General features: G+C 40.4%; 1 protein-coding gene across 1 annotated transcript in view; it reads left to right on the plus strand.

Annotated features, from left to right (window-relative positions):
* The window catches only part of LOC149443749 (stimulated by retinoic acid gene 6 protein-like), a 78,361-nt gene that overhangs the window by 29,738 nt on the left and 32,905 nt on the right, over positions 1 to 15,718 (plus strand). The window contains exons 5-9 of the mRNA XM_089655335.1: positions 749 to 845; positions 2,923 to 3,020; positions 4,620 to 4,759; positions 7,377 to 7,497; positions 7,995 to 8,043. Coding sequence (XP_089511461.1) covers positions 749 to 845; positions 2,923 to 3,020; positions 4,620 to 4,759; positions 7,377 to 7,497; positions 7,995 to 8,043 — 505 coding nt within the window. The remainder of the gene's footprint in view (positions 1 to 748; positions 846 to 2,922; positions 3,021 to 4,619; positions 4,760 to 7,376; positions 7,498 to 7,994; positions 8,044 to 15,718) is intronic.

Raw genomic sequence — 15,718 nt, forward strand, 5'->3', positions numbered from 1 at the left:
TTGGCCCCTTAGTTCCAGTGAAGGGAACTCTTAAGGCGTCACCATACCAAGATATTTTGGACACTTTCATGCTCCCAACTTTGTGGGAACAGTTTATGGATGGCCCCTTCCTGTTCCAACATGACTGCACAAAGCAAGGTCCATAAAGATGTGGATGAGCGAGCTTGGGGTGGAAGAACTCGACTGGCCTGCACAGAGTCCTGACATCAACCTGGTAGAACAACTTTGGGATGAATTAGAGCGGAGACTGCGAGCCAGGCCTTCTCGACCGACATCAGTGCCTGACCTCACAAATGTGCTTCTGGAAGAATGGTCAAACATTCCCATAGACACACTCCTAAACCTTGTGGACCACCTTCCCAGAAGAGTTGAAGCTTTTATAGCTGCAACGGGTCGGCCAACTCAATGCTGAACCCTATGAAATAAGACCAGGATGTCATTAATTTATGTGCGTGTAAAGGCAGGCATCCCAATACTTTTGGCAATATAGTGTATATACAGTATATATATATATATATATATATATATATATTATTGTAACTTTAGAATTGGCTAGATTTTCACTTTGAAAAAGAAAAATGTATACCTTACATTTCAAATTGTATGCAGTGATTATTAAAAAAAACCTTGCCACTTTAGCAGGTGATTTTAGCAAGTATACTGTACATTCTTATGTTCTAAAATAAATGTATGCAGACTTGTTATGAATGAAGCAAATTATAAAATGATGCATTCTGTTTTGTTTAAGCTTTACCACTGCAAATCGCACAGGTGGTGAAAAGCCAGGCACTTGTCAAAAAACCATTCAAATGGAACTGTTTGTTCATTATTCATTAATACCTGCTGTAAGTATTATATTCCTCGGTAAGTATTATTTTTACTTTCTGGGACCAATTCCATTTATCAGCTAATGTGGTTAAAGTTTACCAACAAAACTACCCGTAAGCCTAGTACACACGTCCGAGGGTAGTAAATGGCTATTTCTTACCCCTATATATATAAACACTCTACAGAACATGGGCCGAATATCGGGCAGCAATAGAAACCAGCTGGCATTTGACCGTGTGTAGGGAAGCTGGTCTGACAGAAGTCGGCCATTCGGCAGGCTTCTGTCAAAGGGGCATGACCGAAAAAGGTCTGGTAATGGACTCCCAATCAGCCCACTCAGCCAATGGCTGAGAGCTCTGACTGGAGTGTTTTGGTGGGGGAGCTGTCCACTCTGTCAGAACACAATAGCACAGCGGGGGAGATTGCTGTACTAATATCTGATAGTTGGTATAGCGGCCCCCCCTGAATTGTCAGGTTTTTTTTAACGAAAAAAAAATAGAAGTGTGTATTAGACCTAAGGCTGACCACAATCATTATGAGCAGCACACATATGTTTTCGCTATGAAACCAGAAGAAAGAGTGGCTACATACCTCCAGTGCCAGAAGAGCAATACAATATATCTCCTAATGCTTTTCAGCAAAGGGTGTCTGGTATTGCCCAGGGATATACTGTATAAATAGAGGAAGGCACCCTACAAACAAAGTCCTCTCATCTCTATATGTCTAACAGACGCCCGCCCACCAGTTTACCAATTTCAAGGCAAAGAAAGCAATGGGACAGGTTAGGAAGCCTGCTCTGATCCCCATTGTTCTCCATTGAGATGTGTGGCTCATGCTGCATCTGACTGCTCTGCATATTGTCCCTTTGTTTTGCACAGTCATAAACAAGTGTCCCTATCCTAATTTGGTGTTTGCAGCTAGGCTGTAACCAGCCTAAGCTTTATTTATCTTATCTGGGATTGTGACCAGCCTAAACTTTGTTTATGTTATCTGGGATTGTGACCAGTCTAAACTTTGTTTATCTTATCTGGGATTGTTATGTTTTCCTAAACTCAAGGACACTGTTTTCTTCTTTCTACTACTGGGCATTCCTCTCCAGTAGACAGAGTGAGAGGATACAATGTTTTGGCCTCTGAATACTTCTGTCTAGTTCTACCTTCACCAATCACTGAGGGGTCTATGTCAGTTAGGTAGGCTGTGTTGGGTAGAATAATTATTTGGAGATTCTATAATGGTCCATACCTAACAGGTTCTGCCTGGTGAGAATGTGAATGGAGCAAGGCCCAGTCCATCCCACTCAGGCTACTGCCTGGGGAGGGTGAAGCTCCAGAAAATTCCAGTCTTTACCTCACATTCCCTTGGCCTTGAGGAGGGAACCAGAGCCAAGAAAGGTTGTTTGTTCTCCTAGTTGCTTATATGGGCCTAGAGGGGCCTAAAGAGTCCTACCCTGATCTGTGGCAGATGCAGAAGAATATGAAAGATAGTTCACCATCTGAGCCTACAGAATTTACTTTAGCCTGTTGCAGAGGCATAAACAGTTGTACATTAGCCTGTGGGGGAGACATAAAAGATACTAGAGGATTGTACCCTCTCTGGGACCAAAGTGATGTGAAGTGTGGAGAAATTGTTGGTGCTGTTTTAGGGTATCCTGTACAGCTAACCCTCTCTCCCTGGACAATCAAGTCAATAAATTGCTACAGAAGGACTGAAAGATCTGAAGTCTGTCTATTGACGTTGGTGCATCAGTGAGTTGTTTATTTGTAGGGATTTTCCTGGAAAATATTGCTTTCTGATGGGTTGGCCACTAGTCAGTGAGTTGTTTTAGAGCAGCTAAAAGGAAGATCACTAACAGGGAAAGAAGGAATTCCCATTCAAATCCAGCAGCTCGTTTTGGGGTCATTGCTACAAAACAGTGTTCAACAGTGGATTGTCCAATTGTAACTGAATGCCTGGCTACATTTATGGGCAGGTTCAGTCAGTAAACTTGTTAGATAACAAATTACTTTTTGTGAAAACAAATTATACATACTTAAGTGGTAAGCACCAGAACTGTCCATCTATTATAAGCAGCCTTTGATGTTTGGATTTTTCCAGGTGCTGATTACAGTGTTATTATCATTTCTCCAACGGAGAGCTACACATCAAAAAACAACAGATAAAATACCACTGGGCATGAGATTTGGCATTGTTGTGTAAGTAATGTGACCCCATTTTCATGCATTGTTAAAGAGGAAATGAGCTCTGAAAGCTATACCCAAAAAAAGGAGATGGAGAACAGAGGACTAGTCACCAGTATTGCCTGTAGTCTCCCTGCAGCTATTTCCTAATTCCTGATTTACCATATCCTGTTCTGCACTGTGTCTCTGTGTGCAGGTAGCCAATAAGGAGGACAGTGAGCAGTAAAATACATATTACACCAAATCCTACCTCAAACCTGGTAAGACTAGCAGTCAGGTGCAGCAATTATTTAGATCTTACATTGCTGATATACAACTATGGGGCTGCAGAAACAGGAGTGCGAATGCATCCTCACATACCAGGACATTCACTGCTATTTTATAATATGAATTCAGGACAAAAGTTAGATTATTTAGAGCACTGCTTATACAAAATTAAAGGAGAAGTTTGAGGTATATGAAAAACAAACATACATACTCACCTCTATGCTGAAGCTTTCCCACATCGGCTCTAAGACTGAGAACTGAGCAATCACATGGCTGATCGCTCAGTTCTTCGTCTGCTCACTGGAGTGCCAGGCAAGTGTTACTGCAACAGTATTTCTACAAGTACTTCTGTAACCTTTGCCATACTTCTTTTACAAATACAAGAACGTATACCCCCAATTGGTCTGTGTGTGTGCTCTCCCTCTATTGGGTACCTCAGCTCCTGATCCAGCCCACAAGATTGTATAATCTGATTATAGTATGTAAGCCTAGTTTAAATGCTCTTTCTGTTTCTATATGGTCCTTTGATGAAACCATCAATATAATCCAGAAGTCAGAAGCAGGAGTGGGCAGGATATCAAACTCCTGGTAGACTCCAGTGAGTCTATGTCCTATGTCACAGGTATACCATGTTTTCTACACCTTTTCCTGGATGGAGAAGGATTGTAGGAGCTTGGTGCATCTTTGGGACCAGGCTGGACTTTGGGGGCACTTCATGCTGGTATGCAAGTATACCATATTAGCTATTAAAAGCGAAACTTCATACTCTCAATCAACAGTGACTATTTTTAATCCTTATTTTGATAGCATTAATAAATAGATATGAAAATATATAATATTTTCTTGTTTTAAACTTTTTTTTAAATATCTCTTCAGTTAATTCCTGGTTTCCATGCCTAGGCAAATTATGTCATACATTCCAGGAGTTTTCACTAGGGGAGTTGTTTTCTCAGCTAAACACACCCTCCAGCATGCATACCTGGGCTAAGGGCAGATGGGTTCCAGGAAGTAAATTCTACAGGAATCATCTGCCCTTACTCAAGATGGTCACAGCCAAAGTGACTTATCAGTAAAATAAAGCATGGAGACATGGATGGATGGATGAGTTTGCTTTGAACATTAAAAATGAATTAAATAGCATTTTGGTTTGTGGTGCTCAGATGCAGTGTATTTCCACTTTAACTTGGGGACTGCATATAGACTTGTATTATTATTATTACACAGGATTTATATAGTGCCAACAGTTTGCGCAGCACTTTACAATATACGTTTTAGTAAACGAAATCAGAATCTCCTGAATGCAGTGTAGATTGCCTACAACTTGTACTTTCTGTTTTGTATTTTCAGACCTGTGAACTTAATTAGCAGTTACTCAAACCGTTGGTCATATGGGGCAGCATATGGTGCCACAGCTACAACAGTTTTTCTATTATTCCACAATGAATATTCCAATTATTTCAACTTTACAGCTCCAACCTGGGCCAAGGGTGTGTATAATTACTTCAATATCAATATTTGTAGGCAGAAACAAAGTTAAACATTTACAGCATAATTTTTAAAAGCTACTGGATTTCTAGATGGGTTTCTACAATAGATTCCAGCTGTTTAGAACATGGCCACATTGTAAAAATCAATTGGGTAAATTCAGTAAAGTATTTGTGCCACTTTTCTGACTATATGGCCCTTTGAAAAGCCCTGAGTCAGATTAAAAAAAAAATCTGCATCCAGTTTCGTTTTTTTACCAAAATGTGCAGCAGATTCAGTCAATTTCTTGATAGACTGCACCAAATTAAAAAAGAATTACCTTCAGTTCACAAAAGCTGGAGGTAATTAAGACCAACCGCAATTTGGCACACAGAGAAGAGGCAGAATGCCTGTCTCTGTGTACTGTTTTGCAGGGCATCATTCATACCACTTCATAGCATATACTGTTGACTATGACAAGGGTTAGCATGTGGCCAAATGTGAAAACTTCATGTTGCCAACATTACAGTGTTCTGTATTAACTCTTGTGTGGGTTACCACCATCCTGTGGCCGGAAGCCATACTACTTCAGTAGGCCACACAAACAGAAGGATAATGTCCTATACTCTGCCAGTGACACTTCTCCTGGCACTGACTACAGAGGCATAATGAGGGAGATGGCTCTGAACACGCATAATCCTCCACCTGCTTTTCATGACACTTATTGTACTTTACTTCTGTAGTGCCACCACACTACTCACAGAGCCGTATCTTAACGAGGTTCCCAGCCTAGTAGTCCCTCGGAGAATTCTGTTCTGCAGCAGGCCCTATGATAGGGACCTTGTTACACAGTAGAATACACAATGAATACAAGTGCAAACTTGGTTCCTCTTCTCCAAATCAGGTCAGACAGTTCTTCCTTAACAGCAACTGTTTTACTGACGAAATTATATTATTTACATCTTCAATTTAATACAGCTGACTCTACATAGACATCATCATTTACTTTTTTATCCTGTTCCAAAAAGAACATTATACTCACTATGGCTGGGCTTTGCTGTACGACAGAGTGCTGTCCATGCTTGAGAATAGGGTAAGTCACTCTCCCCAGATAACATCCTTAGTCTGGTCCTCAGTACCCGTAATAGGGTCCCATTAAACGGTAACTCTTCTGCAATTGCAGCTTACATGTTGACACAGCCAGTCCTTGTTGACTGCTTCCTATTCCCAGACAGCCTCACAGTATGGTCTTCTCTACACATCACTACAGATAGTTTCTGTTTATGTAACAGGTTGGAACTCATTGGGGACAGGTTGACCACAAAAGAGAGTAGTTTCTAATTACATACACATATGCCACACATACAGTATATAATTTTCTTATTCAATTTCCTTTAGATATACCTTCAACTACTGTATGTAGTGCAAGGGCCTGCTTGATTGCATACAAATTTAAAGTGTTAGGTTTGACCTTGTCTTATATGGTTTTGATAAATTTAAAGGAAAACTGTACAGGAAAATTGTATAGTTTATGGCCAGCCTTAGTGTTTGCTCCTATGTACAGAGAGAACAAGTTGAAGTTAGACACGTGGGGAGCGCTTGCCCATGCTTGTGTGGCTTGCAAAGATAGTCCACCAAGCCAGATTGACATCTGAGTGTGAGATGTTGTGGAAGGATAGATGTAGTCCACGTTAGACCAGGCCTGTATGTCTGAGCTAAGCAAGTAGCAGTCTGTGTGTGTCTGATGGCAAAGAGGCTGAGACTGAGGCAACTCCGCCTTAGTACCTGAGCTCCGTGCACGTTTCCTGCGCCGCATTCCAAATGCCTTGGGTGTGCAATCTGCTGCGAGTGTCATTATTTTCCATACGGCACCCCAGGCATTTGCTTTCACGTCATTGTATAGTATCGCAGTACCATGTGATCCGGTTGCAGTGAGTTTTTAAAAGTAACACATGCAGCCCAAAATTGTAATTTCAGCCCATTCAAAGGATACCCACAAGCATCGCACAGGAACACAGAGCTCATTCCTGTGGAACACATGGTGTGAATTGGCACTTAGGGCGAAAGGACACAGCTGTGCAACAAAATAACAATGAGGCTAAAAGATATCTGTGTTCATTGTTATACTAAACAACCCCTGCATGGGCAGAATACTGTTATTTTGACATTTGGACCATTTAAAGTGAGAAAAAAAGCTCTAAAACACACTCTGCTGAGTGAAATGGAGGATCAGTTTTCAGGCAATTTCAACCACTTTCAGCAAGTGTTGTGATTAAAAGAATCAAGTCAATCATCAAAAGGTTTTACTGAAACAATTTAAGAAATTGAATTGCTGGCATTAGGTTGTCTTGAGCCATTCAGTCATTCTGGCTGAGCACCTTATTTCACTATCCTGATGATGCACTACGTAGGTAGCTATACCCATGGGATGACAATTGGGATTCTATCCATTTTGATTAACAGTACATTTCTGAAATAAAAACTGATCGGGCAGCTTGTTCCATATGAATGGAGGACAGAAGATACAAAATATGTAGTTACTAATTAATCATCACTGAATATGTCATTTTTAATTATTTACCACTGAATTCTACATTTATGCTTCAACTAGATGACTGTAGTGTGTCTTCTTTTTCTTAGCACTAGTCTATCTACTGTCTGCACTGGAGGTTGGGCTGGACTATTATCCTTTCTTTGCCTGCTTATCTACTAACAACAGACTGATAGGGTCAACCCTGGGATTCTGCTACTCCCTGTGCTGGTAAGTGATACGAATTAGCACAGAATATTGAACATATGATTCAGAAAACAGTAATTTTGTGTTTGAAAGGCTGTGAGAGCGCCAATCAACTTCTGTACATCCACTTTGTCAGCGGATTTTCCTAAAACAATGCTGTATGTGTCGGATTCACAGAAACATTGCAAATACAAATATTTCCCAAATAATGGTAATTTTACATATGAGCCAAATGATATGGAACACCTGAACATTTTTTAAGTTGAATATTCAGATTCATCATGTATAATGTGATGAATGGGGCAAACGTTTTACAAACATGCTAGGCTTCTTCTTAGAACAGAGGGGTAATTATCAGTTATAGGGTATGGAAATGCAGGCATGTTGTCTTAGTGTGCTCATTTCTACACTCTGAACAGATATTTTATTATGATCTGTCACTACTAGTTGGTTGGAAAGATCTATTTACAGAACAAGTTGGTATATTTGGTAAGAATCACATACTCTTAATTATCTTTCAGGTTTTGTGTACAACTGGCAGATATATTTGAATGTCCTGAAATAAATTATGTGAGTTATTTCTTATTTTATAAGACATAAATGTGTTTTTTTTTTACATTTAATTGTACTGACTCAAATGGTTTGTTTCTGTTGAGAGGCCATTCAGTGTAACAAGTCATACCAACAGAATTTAGGTACACAGAACTTTACTGAAACCATTATTATACAAATAACTAGGGATGATTTCATGAGCCTGATTTCAGCTATCAGGCCATTGGTCAAATCCATTGTGAGGTCTGAAATTTGGCAAACTTAAATGAGAATCCCATCGAAGTCTTTAGGGAGTGAATCTTGAAAATCAACTCTATCCAATTTCAGGTAATAGATAAGAGATCATCAAATAAAGGACATGGGAAGCTGGAAACTGCCATAGGGGACATTGAAAAAAGAAAAGTTTTTATGCCATGCAATATTAGTGAAACAGTTTAAAAATGCAGAATCTCAGTAAAAAAGGATGCTAAAGTTTATTTTTAGGGAACGTAAACACAATATATTACTCAGTTTTTGGTAAAATCCAAAAGATGAGATTGTGCCGAGAAAATAGATATCCAACATGTCAAGAATTAAAATTGAGTGTGCCCATGAAAAGGTAACAAACTTTGGTACCCTATATTTTCCATAGGTGATGCTTTAAAAGCCCCTACAGTTCAGATCAGTTTGGAAATATTAGAGTCATTCTAGCGTGCACGGTGATATGTAACCTGCATAGCGCAATCAATATTTTCATGTGCAGCCACCCCCGACACGTGCATTTATGTTTTTACGTGCATGTGTGATGAGTGGGGGGCTTAAAAATTTAATTGAAGAGGATTTTAAGTTCTGGTTGCAACTTTACATTTTTACACTTTTCTTTACTTTTTTTTTTTACTAAACATTTTTTTAAAATCACATAGGGGGCAAAAAGGTAGAAACGGGAGTGTGTGAAAGCGATCCATCTGACAGCTCAAACTTGGCTTGTCAGATTTACACATACTCCCGGTTGCTAAAGCAACTGGAAGTGTGTGTAAAACCCCCCAAACCCACCCTATGACATATGTCAGTGGTAGTAACAAGGGTTAAGCTGTATGTGCGATTCACATGGACATCGTCAGTGACACTGTATTTGGTATAACATATTTTGGATGTGTAACTGAATATTTTACTTTTACATTATTGATTGGCTCAAATACAGCAGCAGCAGCAGCAGCAGCAGCAGCATCCAGTCTGATTCATTGTTTTTTTCTACAACACCTGATTTTTTTTTTATACAGCAATAATATGCCTAAATTGAATGATGGAAGCAGGAACTACAACAGATGTAAAAGCTATAGAAAAGTTTATTCTTACACTGCATTGTCTTAAAGCAGAGTTCCACCCAAAAGTGGAAGCTCCACTTTCCTGCCTCTTCCTCCCCACTCCTGCCACATTTGGCACCTTTTGGGGGGGAGCAGGGAGCTGGTACCTGGCTTTGACAGGTACCTGCTCCCACTACCAGCCACGGTGAACTGAGCCAGAAGTTCAGCCCCCCACCCCACAGCCCACTAGGACACTTTCAATGTCCCAGAGGACTGGGGCCCATTCAAAAAGTGCTTTGCTGATGTGCAGTAGGAAATGTTTTGGCAGTTTTCCTACCCACACTTATTTACTTGGGTCTATACAGATTATAAACGTAATAAGTGATTATAACCCTTTGTCTATATCTGAATTCAGCCAATAGTGTTAATATTAAAAGATAACCACTGTGCAAAAAATAAAGATCTAATTTATTTACACAGCAAGGAAGCTTTCTATTAATCAAATACAACAAAAATATAATACAGAATGTTACCAATACAAAGACTACAAGAAAGATAGTTACAAGAAAAAGACAGAGCACTGGTGATACATTACAGCCATCCTGATTTTCTGAGGTCTGTGCTGTGGAAGGCACATGGCACAAAAGGGGGGGCTTCTCCTTTGTCCAAGGTGTTTTATGCACTTTACAAAAGACCATCCCTAAACCCACCCACCCAAGTAAATCACACCTCAAATGGGTGGGCTTCAGAGCAATGGTTAGTTTAAATAAAAGAAAGAACAGGAAATTCAAGTTGCCTTCCATCCCCCTCAGCTCCATTGAGTCTTTTGCAGTGTAATCCCCCAACAGTCAAAATAACCTTCATGAAGATGTAGGCCCAAAATTACCATTACAGAAACCAGTGGTTTCCCTTAGTCAAGATGGTAGTACCAGCATTTGACTGGCGATTGAAGAATTGGCTCGAGGTGAGGACACCTGATACATGGATACATGGAGAGGTAAGTGCCCTAATATTAAAAGTCAGCAGTTACAGTATTTTGTAGCTGCTGATGTGGCGGGGGCCTGAACTCCACTTTAAGTTTACAAAAACACTGAAAACACACAACCACACAATTTCCTCTCATCCCTTTATCCCTAATTAATCCTAAAATATTCCAAATATAGACTTCAATTATATGTTTTGGATAGATTTGCCAGCCTGAGGACAGTACATGTGCAGTTCAATAGACAGCAATGTGAAGTGTGAGCCTTTATTTAAAGAATCTGCTGTCAACAGCCTTTGCAGCCTGCGGCACATCAGCCATGGTAAATGTAAATTTTTTGTTTATTAAAATCTTGCAAACAAAAAACATCATAAAAAACATATTTACATACATACAGAATAAGATATATATAAATAAACAAAACCAGCTTTCAAGACCCGAATCTTCCCAACCTCACCCAGAATGTTGTTCACCACCACCTCAACAGGAAGGACTTTTTTGCGAATGGAAACCTGACACCATGCATTCCATGTGTAGTAACGAACTACTAAGCTAACTAGAAAAAGTGTCTCAAAATCAAAGTCCCGGTGAGTCTGAAAGGCACCGTAAGACCACTCCGCGTAACTCAAGCGGGAAAGGAAAGGGATCCCCAGAGCCCCACCCACTTGTAGACATCTATATTGAAGGGGTACTGAAGCAAGATATGGTCCATAATCTCCTCCACCCCACCACACTCCACTCTTGGACAACCACGGTTCTCCGCAGAGCGATGCTTCAGGTTGCCCTTCACATAGAGTCTGCCATGGAACGAGAGCCAGGCCAAATCCTGAAACTTTAAAGGGATTCTCTCCAGATTCATCAAACGCAGACCCTCCCTCATAACCGCGCCTGAGCAATCCCTCAAGGCCAATGGCTCGCTAAGGGCAGATTCAACAACCCTCCTCTCTATGGCCTTCCTAGGAAGAGACTTAATTTCCTCCGCCATCACTCGCCATTGCCGAAGCATTTTCAGACATGGGGCAACATAAGCTGGGAGCTTACCATGTTGGACCCTCAGGCTTTTCACTGGCCCACCATTCTCCCAGCTCTGCAGAAAAGGCCTAAACCAGGACTGAAATATACCAACCCATCCAGGCAGTTCCTCTGCCAGCATGCTACCAAAATTATGTTTCAAAAAATCAGAGAAAAGAAAACCACAGGGATGACCATACCTAGGCCACCCATCCACCTGGAAAGGTAGGCTACAGACCTCTTAATGAGGTTCCGTTTGTGCCCCATAACAGCTGGAAGAAACAACTGTAGATCCTTGCATAGAGAGACACTGGCAAAACACAGACAAAGCTGACATACAGAAATACCGAGATCAGGTAAGTTTTAATCAGGTCAATCCTTTCCCTGTAAGAGAGTTTCCAATCCTTCCAGCTGGCAACCTTGGCATCGGCATCTTGTAGCCTGCTTACCCAATTTGCAAGGCCGTAATCACCGGGACCAAATCTGATGCCTAAAACTTTAATTTCCTGCTGGGGCTCTGGGAAGGTGTCCATAATAAATGTAACAGCCAGTTGAGTAACAAGTGCATGAGGAAACTCATGACTCAAAGCTACATTGGAGCAGCGCGTCAATGAGACAAATTAGCAGCAAAAGCCATTTCTTCCTCAATCCCCAAGGGCGCATAACAGCCATTTTCTTTTAGAATGCTTCTAATGCAGCATTTTCCTCCTTCTCCTCATGAATGCATAGCAGCCATTTTAGTTTCAGGACTGCTAATGTGCCCTTTTTCTTCTTCTCCTCAAGGTGATATAGCAGCCATGATTTTGGAGGACTGATAATGCACTCTTTTCCTCCTATGCCTCCTCCTCTTCTGCTAATCCTGCCATAGGAGTAAGATGTTTGAGGTGTTGGCAGTGAGGAGCAGGAATGTGGTTCTCGCATTGTGGAGGAGTGTAAGGCTGCACCTGAACAGATGGAAAGCATGAAGAGGACGGGGAAATTATATGGATGAGGGCAGGTAGACAGGAGCAAAAATCCTATGTATAATCCTATGGCCATGGGCAGGGAAGGACTGACCATTTGGAAACTCGGGCACTGCCCGAGGGCCTGGGGTCAGTAGGGGGCCCCATGAGATGCCCCGGGTATCTTTTTCATAGGATTTTTTGAGTTTGGGCAAGGACACAGGGGCCCCATGATCCCCTATTGCCCAGGGGCCCCATGAGTTGTCAGTCTGCCCCTGGCCATGGGTGGTCTGCCCTTCCCTAAAGCATCCTACAACTGGCAAATGGACAGAGAGAGTCTGTATTGGCCTCTCAGCTGTCATAGGCTCCCATATCCCAGCAGTTGTTAGCACTCCCTCCTCCTCTCTGGTCACATGACCATACTGCAACAGACTAAAAATAAATAAGTGTGCACATCATTTTTAGACAGGTTAGGCAGGATAGGTAGCGGAGGGGTGGGGGCGGGGGGTATGTTTTAAGCATAGATAATGTTAGCCGAGAGTTTCACTTTAACAAAAAAAAATTCCTAGGCCTTTACACCTCCTTGTCCCTGTGCTGAAAAAAAAGGCTGTCTACCTTTCACAGTTTAGGGAGAAGGGCAGGCAGCAGAAAATGAAGGGGGTGACCTATAGAAGTGAAAGGCAAACATTTCCCCAAATTACCCTTATGCCCAGTGTCATAATTCCAGCTTTGCCTAACAATCTGTTTATGCCTTTTTCGTGGCATGTGCTACACTACAGTGTCAGGTACTGGGGAATGGCAGTAGAATTCATAGGAAAACTGGAGAGAAGGGTTGTGGTGCTGGCAGCACAGGTGAAGAGAAGGAGGGTTGGGGTGCTGGTGGTGAGGAAGAGGGTTGGTGGCATTGGCAGTGAGGAGGATAAAGTTTCGGATGACACCAAGTGGGGGCATTACACTCCTCCCTTACAAGGGAAAGATAAAATGCAGAGATCTACTGCCACCATCCAAGAGCCATCACACAAAGTGCCCCACCATGAAGCTGCACACCAAAGAATCTCCGTGCTACTTTTTTTCTGATGGTGACTGGATCCACTGTACTTTAGGCATAGCTAAAAGGTGGAAACCTCATAGGAAGAGGCAGCTGCCCACCCACAAGGTGGCTTTGGTTTGACACTTAGAAGTTGTGAATCAATCTGCACAGTCACAGCAAATGAATAAAAAAAAACATATGTTATACAATAAAATGAAGTGGAGAGAACAGAAAAAAGTGGATGCACAGCTAAATAATAAAATGTCATTTTACATAACTCTCTATATTGATATACAAATAAAAATAGTGTAGCACATAAATAAATGTGTAACACAACCTAATAAATAAAGAAATAAAATAAATAAAGAAATAAATAAATGTCCATAAATCTTAAAAACAATCCAACAATGGACTTAATTATTCCAAACAAAACACAAGTGCAGATATGGGAGACAGATAAAAGAAATGTCTGCAGAATGAGGCATTTTGAAATACACTCCAAGGCAGCATTAAGACAGTTATCCATATAAAAACGTATAAAAGCACAAATTTAGAAAGTGGAAATAAAACCTATATATTATGGTATTAATAATAGAGGACTCTAATCTTAAAGAGATAATATCCAGAATGAGACACATTCTTTTCTTTTGGATTCAGGAGTTAAATAGTGGTTTTATCACATTTTATGTGTTTTTATGCGTTTTTTATATGGATAATTGTCTAAATAAATAAATAAAGAAATTAAAACTCGAAGTGTATTATTTCACAGAAAAAAAGACAGAGACACAGAAATTTTACAGACTCGATGCACGCTATGTAAGCTGTTTCAGTAGGTCAAAGTATTAGAGGGAGGCGCCAGGCAGGTTTTAATCAACAAATCAAAATTAAAGTGTATTATTTCACAGAAAGAAGCCACAAATTTTGAACAGTCTCAGTGCAAACTATTAATATGCTAAGTTTAAGTGGTAGATGCTAGCAGGTTTCACTCAAAAAATTAACTTTAGAGTTTATTATTTAATAGAAAAAGACACTAAAGTTGTACAGACTTGAGGTATATTATGTAAGATGTTTTAGTAGGCTGCAATTTCAGAGGGAGACGAATGACCATGTTTGGGCAATGACACTGGACAATTGACAGTGTTTTATTTCATGGAAAAGAGCAATGAAAATTGTACCACTTCAAATAGAGAGTATTATTTTACACACAAAAAGCCTGACGTTTTCTACAGACTCAGTGCATACGATGTAACTGGCTTTATTATGTCACAGTTTGAGAGGTAGACACTGGCAGTTTTTAATCAAGAAATTAGCATTAAATTGTACCGACAAAAATTGTACAGACTTGATGCACATAATTTAAGATTCTTTACTAGGCTGCAGTTTCACAGGGGGACACCAAAATTTTGTCCTGATACTATATATGACAGCTTCCTGTTAATTATTGCTAAGGAAGCAGTGGTTTCCAGCATCCACCATTCACCTCGTCCACCGCAACCAGTGAGGTCACCCTCTGTCAATGACCATTATGGAAGCAGTGGATTCTGACACCCACTGCATCCTTAGCAACCCGTGATGTAACTTGGCCTTTCATTTGTTGAAAGGGAATGTAAACAAAGGGGCCTGAATAGCATGGATATAACTGGCCAAACTGGCCATATTCGGGCAATGACATTGGGCAATTGATAGTGTTTTATTATACAGAAAAAAATGCCATAAATATTATACAGACTTGATGCTCTCTATGTAAGTGTCTTTTGTAAACTACAGTTTTAGAGGTAGATGCTAGGCAGGTCTTAATTAAGAAATTAGAAGTGGAGTGTGATATTTCACAGATATGAAGCCTGAAATATTGTACATGCTTGATGCACACTATGTAAACTGCTCCTGTAGGCCCCATTTTCAGAGGGAGACAGCAGGCAGGTTTTAATTTAGCAAAAGAAGGAGCAGGGGTAGCACTGATATCACTGACCAAATATGGCCACCTGGTCATATTCAAGCAATGATATTGGGTAATTGACAATGTTTTAATTTACAGAAAAAGCTATAAAAATTGTACAGACTCTATGCTCACTTTATAAGTGGCTTTTGTGGGTAACATTTTCAGAGGTAGACACCAGGCAGATTTTAATCAAGAAATCAAAATTAGAGTGTATTAATTCACCAAAAAAGCCTGAAATACTGCACGGATTCAATGCACACTATGTAAAGGAATATTGTGTTGCAGTTTCAGAGGTAGACACAGGAAGGTTTCAATTAAGACATGAAAAATTGAAGTCTAATATTTCACAGGAAAAAGCCTGAAATATTGTACAGACTCAATGCACACTATGTAAAAGACTTTAGTAGGCCACAGTTTCAGAAGTATACACCAGGAAAGTTTTCACAAAAAAAAAGCCTTATGTGTTGTTAAGATTCAATGCACAGTATTTAAGCTGCTCCAAAAGGC

Source organism: Staurois parvus, unplaced genomic scaffold (genome assembly GCF_062004578.1).
Source record: "Staurois parvus isolate SC_StPar_1 unplaced genomic scaffold, SC_StPar_1.0 ptg000832l, whole genome shotgun sequence".
NCBI classification, from domain to species: Eukaryota; Metazoa; Chordata; class Amphibia; order Anura; family Ranidae; genus Staurois; species Staurois parvus.